This window comes from Carassius carassius, chromosome 40 (assembly GCF_963082965.1).
Source record: "Carassius carassius chromosome 40, fCarCar2.1, whole genome shotgun sequence".
NCBI lineage: Eukaryota > Metazoa > Chordata > Actinopteri > Cypriniformes > Cyprinidae > Carassius > Carassius carassius.
This window is the reverse complement of record NC_081794.1, coordinates 8961343-8977278: the sequence shown is the minus strand read 5'-3', so window position 1 is coordinate 8977278 and position 15936 is coordinate 8961343. Positions and strand designations below refer to the sequence as shown.

At 37.9% G+C, this 15936-nt stretch overlaps 2 protein-coding genes across 5 annotated transcripts in view; both read left to right on the top strand.

The window, feature by feature from the left end:
• The window catches only part of ccser2b (coiled-coil serine-rich protein 2b), an 81958-nt gene that overhangs the window by 748 nt on the left and 65274 nt on the right, over window positions 1–15936 (top strand). The window lies entirely within an intron of this gene.
• Window positions 3510–9279, top strand: LOC132121840 (uncharacterized). Its single transcript, XM_059531591.1, has 8 exons — window positions 3510–3524; window positions 4804–4931; window positions 5077–5213; window positions 5292–5385; window positions 5459–5794; window positions 5869–6049; window positions 6347–6471; window positions 6650–9279. The coding sequence occupies exons 3-8, from the start codon at window positions 5173–5175 to the stop codon at window positions 6980–6982; spliced, it is 1110 nt and encodes a 369-aa protein (XP_059387574.1). The 5' UTR covers window positions 3510–3524; window positions 4804–4931; window positions 5077–5172; the 3' UTR covers window positions 6983–9279.

Below are 15936 nucleotides of genomic sequence, written 5' to 3'. Positions count from 1 at the left end.
TATGTTATAGTTTGTTAATCAAAATGGTGTGTTCTGAAACAAGAACACCAAGTAAACCACTTACTAAATAATGTGACAGCCATTTATTGATATATTAAGCAACTAAAAACTCTACAATTATTTAGTTTGACATCAAAATATTTATTAATATAGCACAACAGATCTGACATTATTATTGGGGAAATATAAAAACAGTTGTAGAATGACCCTCCTAGTCATTCTCCTAATGCCCCTCCTAATTCATCCATTACTCATCATGTTATATATCTGGCAATTCCACTCTGTCTTTCTATATTTTAATTTAATTATCCATTCCCTTTTAAGTTGGGTTCTAATTTCTCATTAAACTTTCGATATGCTTACTTTTCCTCAGATTAAGTGGCTGCATAAAATATAATGCATCTTTTGAAGGATTTTCCATGACAGCCATGATGTCAATTGATTGTTCCAAAGAGCAAAAACAACAAAACAAATAATGTTATTTCAACATTTCTGCAATGCAGCTTGTCGGTGTGATAAGAGCGATTCAAGCAGATGATGTGAACATTTTTGTGCTGTTTTGAAAGGTCAGACACAGGTAATAATGGCCTTTAGGTAATGTGACAATACCTCACTACAAAAAGACTAATAATGATGTGGCCAAAACCATGAGAACAATAATGATCTTTTATAATCTTTAATGATCCATGAGCTCTTGCATAGTGAGCTTAGATGACTCTTAGTCAGAATGATGCAAATAATGACCATGTTGATCTTTGCTTACTCTCTCACGTAGCTTTCATAATAAGAAGGGGATTAGACAGGTTTTTGTCTTATATGATTAGTCAGTTAGTTAAGCTTAACTGATACTAGTTAGTAAAGTGCTTCAGTTTTGTTTGTTGTGGTTCAGAACATACAGGATAAAAAGATCTATGTGCTAAATATAATTACGATGTGTTTCCTCCCTCACAGTATAAACTCTTCTCTGTGCTGTTCTTGGCTTTCTCCGATATCTGATCTCCATAGATAATTCATGCTTTAACCTCTCTGGCAGGGTTTGTGATGGTTGGGTGTGGTTTGTACAGTCTGGGCAAGCCAGAGGATGTCTGTGCATAGTGAAAAAATGTCCCACTTGTGACAATGTATATTATTGACATGATATACTGTTTTATAGTTCTCAAAGACCTAATAGATAAATAAAACTGAAGAAACTTGTAATTTTTAATTTTTTTTTGTAAAATTACCCTAGTGAGCAGCACTGTAAAAAAGAAAGAAATTGAAGATGCAATTAAATGTCAAATAAAACGCTTCTATGATTAAAAAATTAAAGGTTATTCACTCAAGAGCAGTGGGTGATTTTTTTTCTTTTTCTTTTGTTGTTGGATTAGAATTAAGAACATATGCCAACATAGCTTTGACAATTCTTATTTTACATTTTTGTTTTGCAAATTTGTAGAAAAAATTATATGAATTTGTACGATCCATATTTATCCTCAATCTGCTTATGCTCCATTTTCATGCATTTTTTTTCTTCCACAAATGACATTGTGAGAATTCATACAAAATAGCCTATTGTTTTATTTTGTTGTTGTTGTTGTTTTGTTGTTGCAAAGGTCCAATATATTTACTTATTCATTGAAAAGTGCCCCAAAAGTTTAAGCTGTTTAGGTGAATTCTTACCAAAAGTTATCATCATCTTGACAATATTTTAAAATGTATTTATTATTATTTTATTTGGACTGTTTAAGTCTATTAAGCTGCGAAAGAGACCTTGATCATATGTGTTATTGGCTGTTACAGAGCTACACTCTGCTAGAAGGTGGCTCTCGGAACATGATTTGAGACCCGTTTTGGGTCTAGGTTTCAGCTGTTGTTGACTCCCTCTTGTGGTTGGGCAAACTATGGCCACATTTATATTACATGGTTCAAGAAACCAAGTTCAGATTTTTTTATATTCCATGTGGCTCAGATCAGATATGACCCACAGACATTTAATGTAAACAACAAAAAACAACAACACATGGATACATCATGGATACTTAGATCAGTTTTAGGCCAAATAAATCAGATATAAATCGGTTACGTGCATTTGTGTTTGCCATGTAAGTGGACAGATTGGATACTCCCTGTCAATGTGAGTTATGTTCTTGCCACCAAAAATCAATGCTGGCAATGATGTCAACTCAGGTGAACACTGACTGTGATCAGATGACTCTTTGAATCCAGTGGAGTCATGCTAAAGTTTTATGTGTTTTGAGATTTTGAGCAAGCAGAAGCATGTATTATCATTTTGTCTGCGTCCATTGCGAACTACGTAACTTACATCCTTTCCGGTGTAAGCTTTTATGTCTACATTTGGATGTTTCTCCAAGTGTATAGTGTAAATGCAGATATCGGATATAAGTCAGTTTTAAAAGAAGATGTAAGCTGCTGGTTATCAAAAAATTACATACCACCAACAAATTGGGTATCAAAACCTAAAGTGTAAATGTGGCCTAAAATGGCTGCTGGAACGCTTCAGTTCAGGAGGTGATCCTGTTGGAAGTTTAGAATTTCATGAGAACTCCTATCCAGAGTGTGTGCTGGGTTTTTGTTGGTCATTTGCTGCTGTTTGCATGTATGTAAAAAAGCCATTCACAATTTAGGAGGAAAACTAGTCACAATTCTAAAGAAACACATTATGGCAAAACAAATAACAAACAGACAATTGTACTTTTCATCAACAGTGCAAAAATTAGGTTAACAACTTTTGCAAAAAACTATCAGGTGTTTTAGTTAAGAAGATGAGGCTGGATGTGTGTGGAGTGTTGTGCAGGTGACCTGCCATTTAAATAAACAAAGCTCACAAAACCTGGTTCCTCAAGTGCAGGGGTGTCAAACTCAATTCCTGGAGGGCAAGAGCCCTACTGAGTTTAGATTCAACCCTAATTAAACACACGATACAACTAATCAAGTTCTTCGGGCTTACTTGAAAACTACGTGGTATGAGTGTTGGAACTCTAGAGCATGGGTGTCAAACCCAGCTCCTGGAGGGCAGCTGTCCTGTAGAGTTTTGCTTCATTCCTAATTAAACACACCTGATCTAGTTAATCAAGGTCTTTATGAGTGCTAGAAACTTCCAGGCAGTTGAGTTGGAGCTAAACTCTGCAGGACAATGGCCCTAGGACCTGAGTGTGTCACGTGGTGTTCTACTAATTCATTTAATTACCATTAAGCAGGAGTGAGCATTTTGTGGTAGGGTACAGTTGTAGAAACTATAAACATTATATATATATATATATATATATATATATATATATACACAGCAAAAATTGGAGAGTTGAAATTTCAGTGTTAAACATTTCCGAGTTGATTTCAACACCCAAAGAGTAATTTGAACACATTCAGAGTAAAATGGTGTTTGGTGTTGGAGTTATTTCACAGAGTTGATCATCAGTGTTAAACAAGCTCCATAGAGACGTAATTAGACTCCGCCCACGCATTTCCAATCGTCGCTGCTGAAAATCCATGAAGACGTCGCCATTATCCTCGTGTGGCTTTGAAAGGTAAGTTAAATTTAATCATACTTTTACATTTATGATTGGTGCTTATTCAGTAGAGAATGTACAACATAATGTGCTATGGAGCACTGCGCATAAACGTATATTAAAATGTGAAGGCGAACGCACACACACAGCCTAAGTTATGTTAACTTACATCGTGGCAACGGTTTATTACGCTTTTAGATTTAACTAAAAATAGGAATCAAATTATTACAGCGTGGCCGAATTAATTAAAATGATTTACCGAATTAATAAAACGAACGATCTTTTACAAAGCCTCGTTTATTGCCACAATTGCCCTCGTCGACGTGATTAGCTTCGTTAGCTAGCTATTAAGTTACTGAAGTTATGTAAAAAAAAAAAAAGTTACTAAAGCTATGTAACTTAAATCTTAGCGGTGTGTGTGTGTGATGCGATGTGTGTCGCTTTAGGTCACATTTAAAAATAAATAAATAATAATGTATTAATAATAATTTAATAATTCTTAAAATAAATGTGTGATTAAATAACTGGCACTGGTAGAAAAAGTACGGTGCATCAAATCTGTAAATTGTGATATTACAAAGGAAACGATGTGACGTGCATCTATCCATAAAGTATTTTTTTTTTTCTTTTTTTTACAACGATTTACAAGGCCAAACACTTTTGCATGTTCCAGGTAAAATGTTGGTCCAGATCAAGTACAACGAACAGCAGAAGTATGTGAAGCTGGATTGCATTGAAGGGAGGTTTGACTTCATGCAATTTCACGTCAAAGGTTTCTTTTTTTTCTTACTCATTTAAAATAACTAAGAATTTGATTAAAATCTGATAAATTCTGTGTATTGTGTTGTTGCCTCATTTTTGTATTTGCCTTTATCATATAATATTCTGTAGAAGGGTATACATTGGAAAAAAGAAAAATAATGCATATTTACATTTTGCTTGCATCATAAAGATATATGTATTCAAATCAGTTATTTGTTGTGACGCAAGAAAGGTTGTCAACTTAAAAATCTTTTTTTTCAGTCATTGAGAGATTTTGCTTGCCACCTGATGCAAAAGTAACATACAGGGATGCAACAGGGACAGAAGTCGATGAAGAAATATTCAGTGACCTCATTGGACAAGGCAATGTGGTGCTGACTGTTTTCTCAAATGACGGTGAGCTTTATTGAATGTTTAAGAAGTCGAGTTATCAAGCAACTTAGGATAAATATGATACATTGGCTGTTTCTGATTCTTGTGCTGGTCATCACAATATTTGTAATATTTTAATACTTTAATTATTTAGAATTTTCAGATTCTTTGTCTTCCATATCTGAGAAGTCTGACAAAAGCAACATTTCAAGTGCATCGACTGTAATCTTAGATGAGGTCCCTAACAAGAGACAAAGAAAAGAGGACACATCTGCACTGTCTGCAAAGCAGGTTAGAACAAAGTTTTTATGTGATTCTCCTTAAGGTTATGTTCACCCAGAAATGAAAATTATCCAAAATATAGAAATAGTTTTTTTAACCCTTCTGAGGCTGTGGTAATTAGTGAATCACCAAGGTCGTTTTTTTTTATTTTTAGTTGGTCGAGGATGTTCTTAAATTGAAGTCTGGTGGTGAAGCAGTACTACAGGAGTATCAAGAAACAGAAACCCTTACAGATGCCACAAGAAGACAAATGATCAACATTCTGGTGGCTCACATGATTGATACACATGGGTATTTTTATTTAATTTTTATAAAACATAACTGCATGACCATTGTATAAATTAAAACTAATTTGATATCTTCTCTTAGGCAACTCCCTACTAAAGCCATCAGAGAACAGTATGCTCTTGGCATAGTGATGCTGTTCCCTTCCCTCAGAGATCCTTATTCCAAGAAAGGCTATGTAAGTCATCGTCTGCATGACCCTTTCATGTTATAATTGCAATGTTATGACATAGAAATTTTATTCTTTTAAGGAACACTTTTATGACGCTGCAAGCAACACAGGATACATTGCTTGGCGTATGAAAACAGTCCACAGAAAGATTAGACGAGGATCTTTGCCACTAGACAGCCCTCATGATGTTTCTCCAGGAGGCCCAAAATGCAAAAGGGCTACTAATTTTGAAGGGCAACTTGATGGGGATGCTTGCAGAGAGGCCATTTCTTTGCTCAGCCACACTACAGAGAAGTCCCTAATATTCCAAAAGATGAGAGAGACCTTTCAGCATCGGCAGAAGCTTGTTAAAGATCCAGGCTCTAGTGTTGATATCCTCTTCACCTTCCCAAGATTCCTAGATACAAAAGGCCTGGTAAGTTTGGAATAACATTTTATCAAAAGCATGTAATTTGAGAATATTGTTTATAGTTTAATATCATCTTAAAGGTTGATCAAGACTTCACACTCCTGTTTGACACCGAGACATCCTCCAGGCTGCTTCAGAAGTGGGACACGTTCTTCAGGCCAAATGTCATTAGAGAGGCCAAGCAACTTACTTCAACAGCAGAGCTGAGTCAGTTGTTGCTCTCAGCAGAATGTCCTAAAGGAAGTGACCTTCATGAAACAAGTAAGTTGTATTTGATTTGCTTGTTTTTACAAATCTGCTATATTTGCAGTTACAGTTTGCAGTAACAATATATTTGTTTTGATGACAAAAAATATTAAAATGAGTAAACTTCATAATCTATGAGATTGGATGTTTTCCGGATTAATAAAAAATAAATAACTTGCACTACATAAAATCTTTAAAAAGACTACATTAACCAGGTGAATGTTTAAAATGCTTTGTATTTTTAAACTTAAAATATTTCATTTGAAGGTTTAGATTAATTAATAAAAAATTTCATGTGAATTTCATCTCTAGTCTACGACCATGAAATGGCATCCCTTCTTTTACTGATACATCTCCTTCCACCATCACCAGGAGGACTGAAGTCTCCAAAAATCAGTGCATGTGATGCTGCTGAAAGACTTGTAATCTTTCATAAGGTATTGACATTTTAATATTGTGTTTTTGGAAGCTCTAACATGGAGATTTAAAATCATTCATATGCATTATCATATTGCACTAGCCATTGAGTTCTTTGAACAGTCTCTTTTATACAGTTGTTTTCCCTGACTGGACATTATGTTTGTGTCTAATATTCAATGTTCATTTCAACTTTAGTCATGCTGCAGTTTGGAGGAGCACCTCAACAACATCCAGCATCAGCATCCGTACCTCCTTGCTGTTGGACGCCAGAAAAGCAAGATTGAGGGCTTCTACATCATCTTGGATAAGCATCTCATCCCATGCCAGGCAAACCGCTCCCTTGGAGCATTTGATGAACTTTTCAAGGCACATTTTGTGTTCAATTTGTCCTATGATAGTGCACTTCTAAACTTTTACACATTCCTGCAGACAACAGTGTATAACATTGATGTAGGTCAAATGAAGGAGTCTCCCAGGGTTAGAGATTTGAGAGCCAGACTGCTCAACCAGACCGTAACCTTAACTTAAAGTCGGGTAGTATGATGTTGACAGAATGCTGATCTGTTTTATTTGTCAAAAAGAGCACCCAGACAGTCAACAGTTGATTTCCCATTTAAGAGGTGAACATAGTTATTATCCTGGATCTAAGTTCAAATTAATTTGTTCTCAGCAAGGTTGTAGGCATCAGTTCCAAACATATGCAGGTTTTCGTAAGCACCTTAATAGTGTTCATAGCAGCATTCAGCTGATTGCTCCAACTTCAACTGTTGGATGTTCCTCAAGTGAGCCAGTTGCAAGCTCATCTCATGCTTTGGAGGACCTTATGAATCCCCAGCATTTATCTCCTTGTTCCAGTGGTTTATCTGATAACAATGATTCAGGGCTTACTAAAAATTCAACTAAAGAATTGTGTGATTCCATTGTGGCCAAAATACAAGCAAGTGGGATTCCAAACAGTTTGGTGTCCTCAATTGTGGGAGATTTAGAGGAGCTAACAGATGAGCTTAACTCTCAGGCTAAGCATAACATACTTTCTGCTTTGCCTACAAATGACCCCTACAAAACTGTAATAAATGAATCTTTTGAAAAATTAGAAAACCCATTCACAAATCTGAATACAGAATGGAAACGTAATAAATACTTTAAAGAAAAATGGGGAGTTGTAGAGCCCATTGAGATAACACTAGGTGTGCGGTATGACAACAAATTGAATAAGAAATCTGGTACTTATGACCAAGTTCCAGTGAATGATACTTTTATATATGTGCCAATTTTAGAAACGTTGAAATTCATGTGCAGAAATCCAGACATTTGTGACCTCCTAAGGAAAGATTGTAGATCAGAGCCTGACACTTTTACAGATTTTAGCGATGGAAGTTATTTTAAATCCCACCCTTTATTTACAACAAAAAGACATGCATTACAAATTCAAATATACTATGATGATTTTGAAACCGCTAACCCCCTTGGCTCCAAACGTAGTATCCACAAAATTGGCTGCCTTTATTTTATTGTAAGAAACTTGCCCCCAAAATTTAACTCAGTTCTGATGAACATTCATTTGTTAGCACTTTTTCACACACAAGACGTAAGCAAGTACGGTTTTGATGTTATACTGGATCCGTTGATAAATGATATAAAGATACTTGAAAGCCAAGGATTAAGTCTCCCATTCTCAGATGAGCAGATATACGGCACCATCGCACAAATCACTGGTGATAATCTAGGAATGCATTCAATTCTTGGTTTTAATGAGTCATTTAATAGCCATCATTTCTGTCGCCTTTGTTTAATTGAAAAGAATGATTCTCAAACAGTATACAGTGAGGATGATCCTAAGGTGGTCCTTCGTGCACAAGAAATCTTTGAAATACATTGCAAGTCTCTCCAGGAAAACCCACAATTGAGGTCACTATATGGTTTGAAAAAAAAATCCATAATTAATACACTGAAATACTTTCATGTTAGCAATAACTACTCATTTGATATAATGCATGACCTTCTTGAGGGCGTGGTTCAATATGAAATCAAATTGCTTTTTGGACATCTCAAACAAAACTTTATATCTGAAGAGGATTTACTTTCAAGGATTTATTCTTTTGATTATGGATTTTTAGAACGAAAAAATCGTCCCACAAAGGTTATTTTGGATAGTGCTGGTAATAGCATTGGTTTAAATTCCATTCAGACATTATGTCTTGTGAAAAATCTCCCACTTTTGTTTGGAGACATTGTTCCTCCAGGACACAAACACTGGAGTTTGTTGCTTATGTTACTTCAAATAATGAACATTGTGTTTTCACCTTGTCTCACTTCAGGTTTGACAGTGTATTTGAAGCACTTGATTGCTGACCATCACAAACTATTCAAGTACTTGTATCCTCATAAAAATTTGATTCCTAAACATCATTACATGATACATTACCCTTCTTCTATAAGGAAAATTGGCCCCTTGTTATATATGTGGTCAATGAGGTTCGAAGCCAAACATAAGATGTTCAAAGATTTTTTTAAAAATTTCAAAAACATAACAAAATCATTAGCTAAAAAGCATCAGATGGCCATTGCGTACCATTGGGAAACATTCACCCTCAAACATAATGAGTTTGGGCCAATTAAACCATTTTCCATAGGGAATGAGGTCAGCAATCAAATGCTTGAAATGTTCATATCAAAAGATGTTTTCTCAACCAGTTGGGTTAAAGTTGATGGTGTAGAATATAGAGCTGGACTTGTGGTGTGCAGTGCTATAGAAAGTGAAATGCCAGTCTTCTGTCAAATAAGTGCTGTACTTTTGGTTGAAAGTTACATTTATCTGTTGGTAAACAAACTATTCACAGAGAATTTTGATGAACATTATCATGCATTCAGAGTAGTACGAAGTGAGGAAAGGTGTATTATCAAAATGTCAGAGATTAAATTTTATAAGCCATTTGATATTCAAAGTTCATACAGTGTTGTGGATGAAAGTTTGTATATCATACCTTCATTTGTAATGTTTTAATTCGACTTCAAAATGCACTACAAGTGAGAAATACAAATAAACAAGTCACTGGCAAATATTTTGTGTGCTGTTGTTTATTTAACATTATTTTGTAGATCTTTGAGACCATACAGATTTAACCACCTAAAACATGCAACTCTGAACAGTGTTGTTTTTCTGTATCCCTTCTAGTGTTATTTTAACACTTTATTTGGAGTCAAATTAGGAACTCTGGCATTGTGTTAAATATTTAACTATTTTGAAAGTGTTATTTTAACTCTGGAGAGTGTGGAGCTATATAAACTCTCAAAAAGTGTTGAAATCAACTCTTTGAGAGTTAATTTAACACTGGACTTTTTGCTGTGTATATATATATATATATAAAAAAATTTTTTTTTTTTTTTTTTTTTTTTTTTTTCAATTGTTACTTCGAGGAAGATAATGTTTTATAATCAAAGAAATCCAGGTAATTCCATATGGGTTCACAATTTGTTTTGCAGCTGTATCTTCAGAAACTTTTACAGACTTATTCATGTTGTGTGCATTATTTGCACAGTGACTTGGTTATTGAGAGTTGTTTGTCTAGTTCAGACTATCTATGCAAACTTTGCTTTTGCTCGTGTTGCCCCCTTGTCTGAACTCTCTGGTGATTTGTTCGGGTCAGGTGCGCTGACATAGTCAAACCACAAAGGTTGAAAAATAAAATAAGGTGTGTCTAGTGCCTGCAGGTGGCTTTAAAGCACTCTTTATATATTGTATGTGCTTTGTTTTCCCAGTATTTGATGGAACAATGGAATACTTACACCAAGGACCTTAACCTTGTTATATTCAGTCTTTTCTTTAGACTTGACCTATCACCCTGTGAAGCTGCTGCATAGCATAGCCCCAAACAGCAAAACATAAACTTTTCCCCCAAAATCTTAAATTGTTTTTGTTTTGAAATGGTTGTATAACAGCATAGAAACGAGTCAAGCCATTTTAGCTAGTTTTAACACATTAAATTAGTTGCAAAAAAAAAAAGAGGCTTGGACACATCTTTTGAGCTAGCGTTGGCAGACTCTGAATTTATGATATAAAAGAGAAGTTCCACACACTGGATGGTTCATTTGGCACACTCCCTTGTTTTCCTTATGTTCTTGTCAGTTGAATTTAGGGTTCCCCATTTGATCAGAATAAATCAAAATCACAAAATGGCTTACTACTGTAGCTCAGTTATCAAATGGCAAAGGCTGCGTTTTAATTAATTAAATATGCATGGGCATAGAATACGTGGGGTGCAGAGGATGTGTTATTTTTTTAAATTGGTAAGCTTTGATGGCAGTTACAAACATCCCGCACCTGTGGACCTATATTCATTTGTTTTTCAAAATTCATATTTTAACACATTAACTGCCACTACAAAGCTGTTATGGCCATTTATCAGCATTATATAAAATAAGATTTTTTCCTTTGTTCATGTGTCTGAATCACAGCCATTCTTATGTGCAACGTTACCGCATTCTTGCTTATGTGATATTTTGGCACTGGTCTTATTGTGAACAACCATTCATTCATATTTTAATGTAAGTAATGTTTATGACTCTGCTAATGTGTGCAAAACTACGCTGCAGTTAATCCAGTTGCATGCAGATATCTATTTTCTTCTTCGATAAGTCGTTTCACTCAGAAATACATCACGATATGTTAGTAAAGTAAGCTGCAACTTATTTCACGTTGATTTTACAATATGCAATATTACAAGTTAAAATATACAATGTAAATCCCCCTAATATTCTGTCTCTCCCTCCAATATTCAGATTGGAAGTTGACAGATATGGGTTCAGTGTTTAAATGTAATGACATTCTTGCCTACAGCTACAGTACAATTGGGCGGTTAAGGGCAGAGAGGTGTGTGATGAGAATAAGGCAGTAAAGTTGATTTGTTATAGGGTAAGTCAGCATAGAGAGTGTTTGTAGAAATGATTCTGTAGTGCTGAGTAAGCTGAAAGACACAATGAGAGTGATATATATTTTTTTCCAATTAGATTAAAAATAGCCAGTGAATAATTTAATGCTCTTTTTGCATCGCCTTAATGTAGTTAACCTAAAAATGAATATTCTGTCATAATTTATGCATCCATTCATCCATCCAATAAAAAAAGAATAAATAGTCAGCTGAGTAATGGCCTTCATTATAAAAAGTGTTGGAAGATGATGGGATAAACAGCCTCTGGAATTATGTGGATTTTGTTTTAGTGTGTGCGGGTATGATAAAATGATCTTGTGACTGTGGGATGATGTATACTTCCTTTTTCTTGGAGGCTGGAGTGTGCATCATCATATGTTGACTTCTGCAGTGTGTTTTCAGACAATACAGTGGAGACAGGTAGCTATATAAAGAGCTGTGAGGTAATTAAAACCTCAAAATGAAGGTGACTTGGGTCTTCTATCCTCTGTTTAGCATGCAGACTCAAATGATTTGTCAGTGTTTGCATCATTAGCAACTCCCAAGGATTAAATTTCACAGTGTTACATTTTTCGTTTAGTGAGCTTTCCCCTTCTAATGAAAATGTTCTAAATGTATTTAGTATTTTAAAGTGATTTGAACATGTATCAAAATACAAAAGACTGATCAACATAAACATCTAAAAGCAGCCCTTGTTGGAAAAAATTAAACAAATCTTATCATGTGTTGCCTGTGTGCCTCAGCTATTCCTGCCCTACCCAGTCTAGCTGCCGGTTGTGTTCCACATTTTTTCTGACGAAAAATATTAAATGTCATGGATGAATATTTACTAAGTTATCCACTATTTTGTAGAGGGGGGTCAAAATGGCAGATTTCACCTGCGATTCAGAGCCAAAATACAGGAGGTTAAAAATGACTTAAATTGGCAGCATCACAATGTTATTTTTACAAAGATTACTTGGTCTGTTTGAAAATATGTTGACTTTAGAAATCTATGTTGCATTATGTGCCAGTGATGACCATTTAAATATGGGGAAACCGCACTTTTCAAAGTTTTCATGTCTGTAACTCAAAAAGTATTAAAGATATATATTAATGCCCTTTTAGATATTGGGTCTTAACAAACTTTAATTTAGGCATCTTAATTTTTAAGGCCCTATATGGTTTGATTCCTGAGGAATTCTAAATACTAAAGTTTTATTATTAAATAATACTTGATTATCATACTATAATGCTTGACTGACTGATGTTAAGAGTGTACTTTCAGATATATAAAAAAAGAAAAAAACCTCTGCCATTTTACAAACGCACATATATATAATATCAGTCTGGCGACTAAACTAAGGAATTTAGGCTACCAGCCAATTGCGATTCAATTGCCAAAGGGTCCTTAGAGGTTTTGCAAGCATACCTGCCTATCTCTGTGTAAAAATAACATCTCGGTTAGGTATGTAACCATGGTTCCCTGAATAGGGAACGAGATGCTGCGGTGATGTCACCGGCTATGGGAACACCCCTCGGTGTGACAAATGTCTGAAGCTCTATACCATCTCGCCAATCCTATTGGCCAAATAGCGCTTGGCACCACCCTTACGCATGCGCACGCATCATATACCTGGGTGCCGCGTGCTATTTCGCTCAGATTTCATGAACTGAAGAAGAAGAATGATATCAAGGTATGGCACGGCCAGGACCGCAGCATCTCGTTCCCTTTTCAGGGAACCATGGTTACATACGTAACCGAGATGTTCCCTTTCATAGGTCACTTCGATGCTGCGGTGACGTCACCGGCTATGGGAACGATATACCATAACGCCTGACGTAAATGATAGCTGGGATCCAAGGAAGCATCTGCTCAAGCGGAGAGAACCCGGGAGCCAGGGGCCATCCTCACATCCAGACTGTAAGACTTGATAAAAGTGCTCGGTGAGGACCAACCTGCCGCAGCACAGATATAATCCATAGAAGATCCACTGAGAAAAGCTCGAGAAGAAGCCACTGCTCTCGTGGAGTGGAATGAGCTTTAACTCCTAAGGGCGAAGCAAGTCCGCGCGCCTCATAGGCTAAAGATATTGCTACCACCAGCCGATGGGACATGCGCTGTTTTGTAACAGCATGGCTTTTACCCTTATGTCCAAAACAGACAAACAGCTGGTCAGACTCACGCCATGGGGCTGTACGATCCACATAAGCCTTTAAAGCTCTCACAGGGCAAAGACTTAGATCTCCTGACCCCCCCCTCAGCAGGGGGTAAAGCCTCCAGGACCACTTGCTGAAAGCGAAAGGGATTAGATGCGACCTTAGGGACATAATTAGGCCTCGGTCGCAACAACACCTTCACAGAGCCCGGTGCAAATTCCATGCACGAGGGTGAGACAGAGAGAGCCTGTAAATCCCCAACTCTCTTGAGGGAGGATAAAGCCATAAGAAGAACCGTCTTCAGAGTCAGGATTTTATCCGGTACAGTTTCCAAGAGCTCAAACGGATGCCCTGATAAACCTTGCAACACAATGGATAAATCCCATGAAGGAACTCGCACGGGGCGGAAAGGCTTCAGCCGTCGCGCACCCTGTATGAAACGAGAAATCAGTGGATGATGGCCCACTGAGGCACCGTCTATGTATTCATGGTAAGCCGAAATGGCTGCCACGTAAACCTTTAGAGTGGCTGGCGTCACTCCATCCAAAAAACAGTCCTGAAGGAACTCCAGTACTGAAGCCACTGGCTTCACTCCATCCGAAAAACGGTCCTGATGGAACTCCAGTACTGAAGTCACTGGGCAGTAAACTGGATCCATATTACGAATTTCACACCAGGTCGTAAACAGTCTCCACTTGAAAGCATATAAGCGTCTCGTAGAAGCTGCTCTAGAATTCAGTATAGTCTCGGTAGTTTCAGCAGAAAGACCGGGACATACTAACCCACCATGGAGCCACCAGCAGCAGCTGTTCCACTCTGTCCAGCCGTAATCTCGATAATACTGCTGGGATCAAACGAATCGGGGGGAAAAGCATACAAACTGGTCCTGGGCCAATTGTGAGCTAGCGCATCCAAGCCCAGGGGAGATGGAGGGCATAGGGAGAACCATAGCGGGCAATGTGTAGTCATGTTCGACGCGAATAAATCCACTCTCGCTTCTCCGAAAATCTGCCATAAGAGGTTCACCGTTTGGGGCTGTAACCTCCATTCCCCTTGCTCCAGAGTCTGCCTGGATAGCAAATCCGCTCCGAAGTTCAACGTCCGGGGACATGAACAGCTCGGATCGACAGAAATTTGTTCTGAGACCAAAGAAGAACATGTCTCGCCAGCCTGCACAGGGGGTGAGAGCGTAATCCTCCCTGATGATTCAGATATGACACAACCGCTGTGTTGTCTGATCTGAGCAGCACATGACGGTCGATCAGCAGATTCGAGAAATACTGGAGAGCCAGAAAAACTGCCAGTAATTCCAACCTGTTTATGTGCCAACTGCGTTGTGTCGCTGTCCACACTCCGTGGGCTGGGCGCCCTTGACAAACAGCTCCCCAACCGGTCAAAGACGCATCCGTCGTGAAAGTCTCTCGGAAAGCACAAATCCCCAGCCGAACCCCGGCTAGAAGAAATTCGGTTGACATCCATAGTTTTAATGACATCACACACCTCCGTGTCACCGAAATCGTCCGATGCGGAAGACAACTGGGTGAAATATTTCGTCTTTTCGTCCACCACTGAAAAGGGCGCATGTGGAGTAATCCCAGACGAATTACGGGGAATGCCGCTGCCATTAGACCTAAAGTCTGAGGCACAATCTCACTGTCACTGTGCGACCCGCTTTGAAGCGCCGCACGCATTACGCAATTGATGGAGCGCGCGGGAGAGAAAGCTTTGCTGTCATCGCGCGAGAGTCCAAGTCTATTCCCAGAAAGGTTATCCGTTGAGAGGGAATTAAAACACTTTTCTGGAAATTCGTGCGTAAGCCCAGGCTGTTTAAATGATTCAGCACAAGATCCCGATGAGAGTGTGCTTGAGTCTGTGATTGCGCTAACACCAGCCAATCGTCTAAGTAGTTCAAAACGCGAACGCCCTGGAGCCGCAACGGGGCCAGAGCTGCGTCCATGCATTTTGAAAAAGTACGGGGAGCCAGAGCTAAGCCAAAGGAAAGAACGCGGTACTGATACGCTTTGCCCTCTAAAGCGAATCTGAGGAACTTCCTGTGTCTCTTGTCTTCCTGTGTCTACCGTCAACATCTTGAATTTGCTCGGCCTAAATGCAAGATTCAAACGGCGTAAATCCAGAATGGGTCGCAACCCGCCGTCTTTTTTTGGTACCACAAAATAACGGCTGTAAAACCCTGACTCCATCTGAGAGGGGTGTACGTCTTCTATAGCCCCTTTGCTCAGCAGAGTTGACATCTCCTGTTGCAGCACCGCTATTTCCATCGGTTTCACAACCGTGGAAAGGAGACGGGCCTCTTCGAAACTGAATGGTGTATCCGTGACAAATTGTGCGTAACACCCATTGAGAAATGTCGGGCAAGCATTCCCACGCGGTCCGAAACAATATTAGCGGTCTCAA

What these genes read in the sequence shown, in the direction of transcription:
- LOC132121840 (XM_059531591.1), top strand. Translation starts at nt 5,173, where the DNA reads ATGATCAACATTCTGGTGGCTCACATGATTGATACACATGG. An exon ending in CACATGATTGATACACATGG is followed by an intron (nt 5,214 to 5,291) that starts GTATTTTTATTT and finishes ATCTTCTCTTAG; the next exon opens with GCAACTCCCTACTAAAGCCA. An exon ending in AAGTGACCTTCATGAAACAA is followed by an intron (nt 6,050 to 6,346) that starts GTAAGTTGTATT and finishes TTTCATCTCTAG; the next exon opens with TCTACGACCATGAAATGGCA.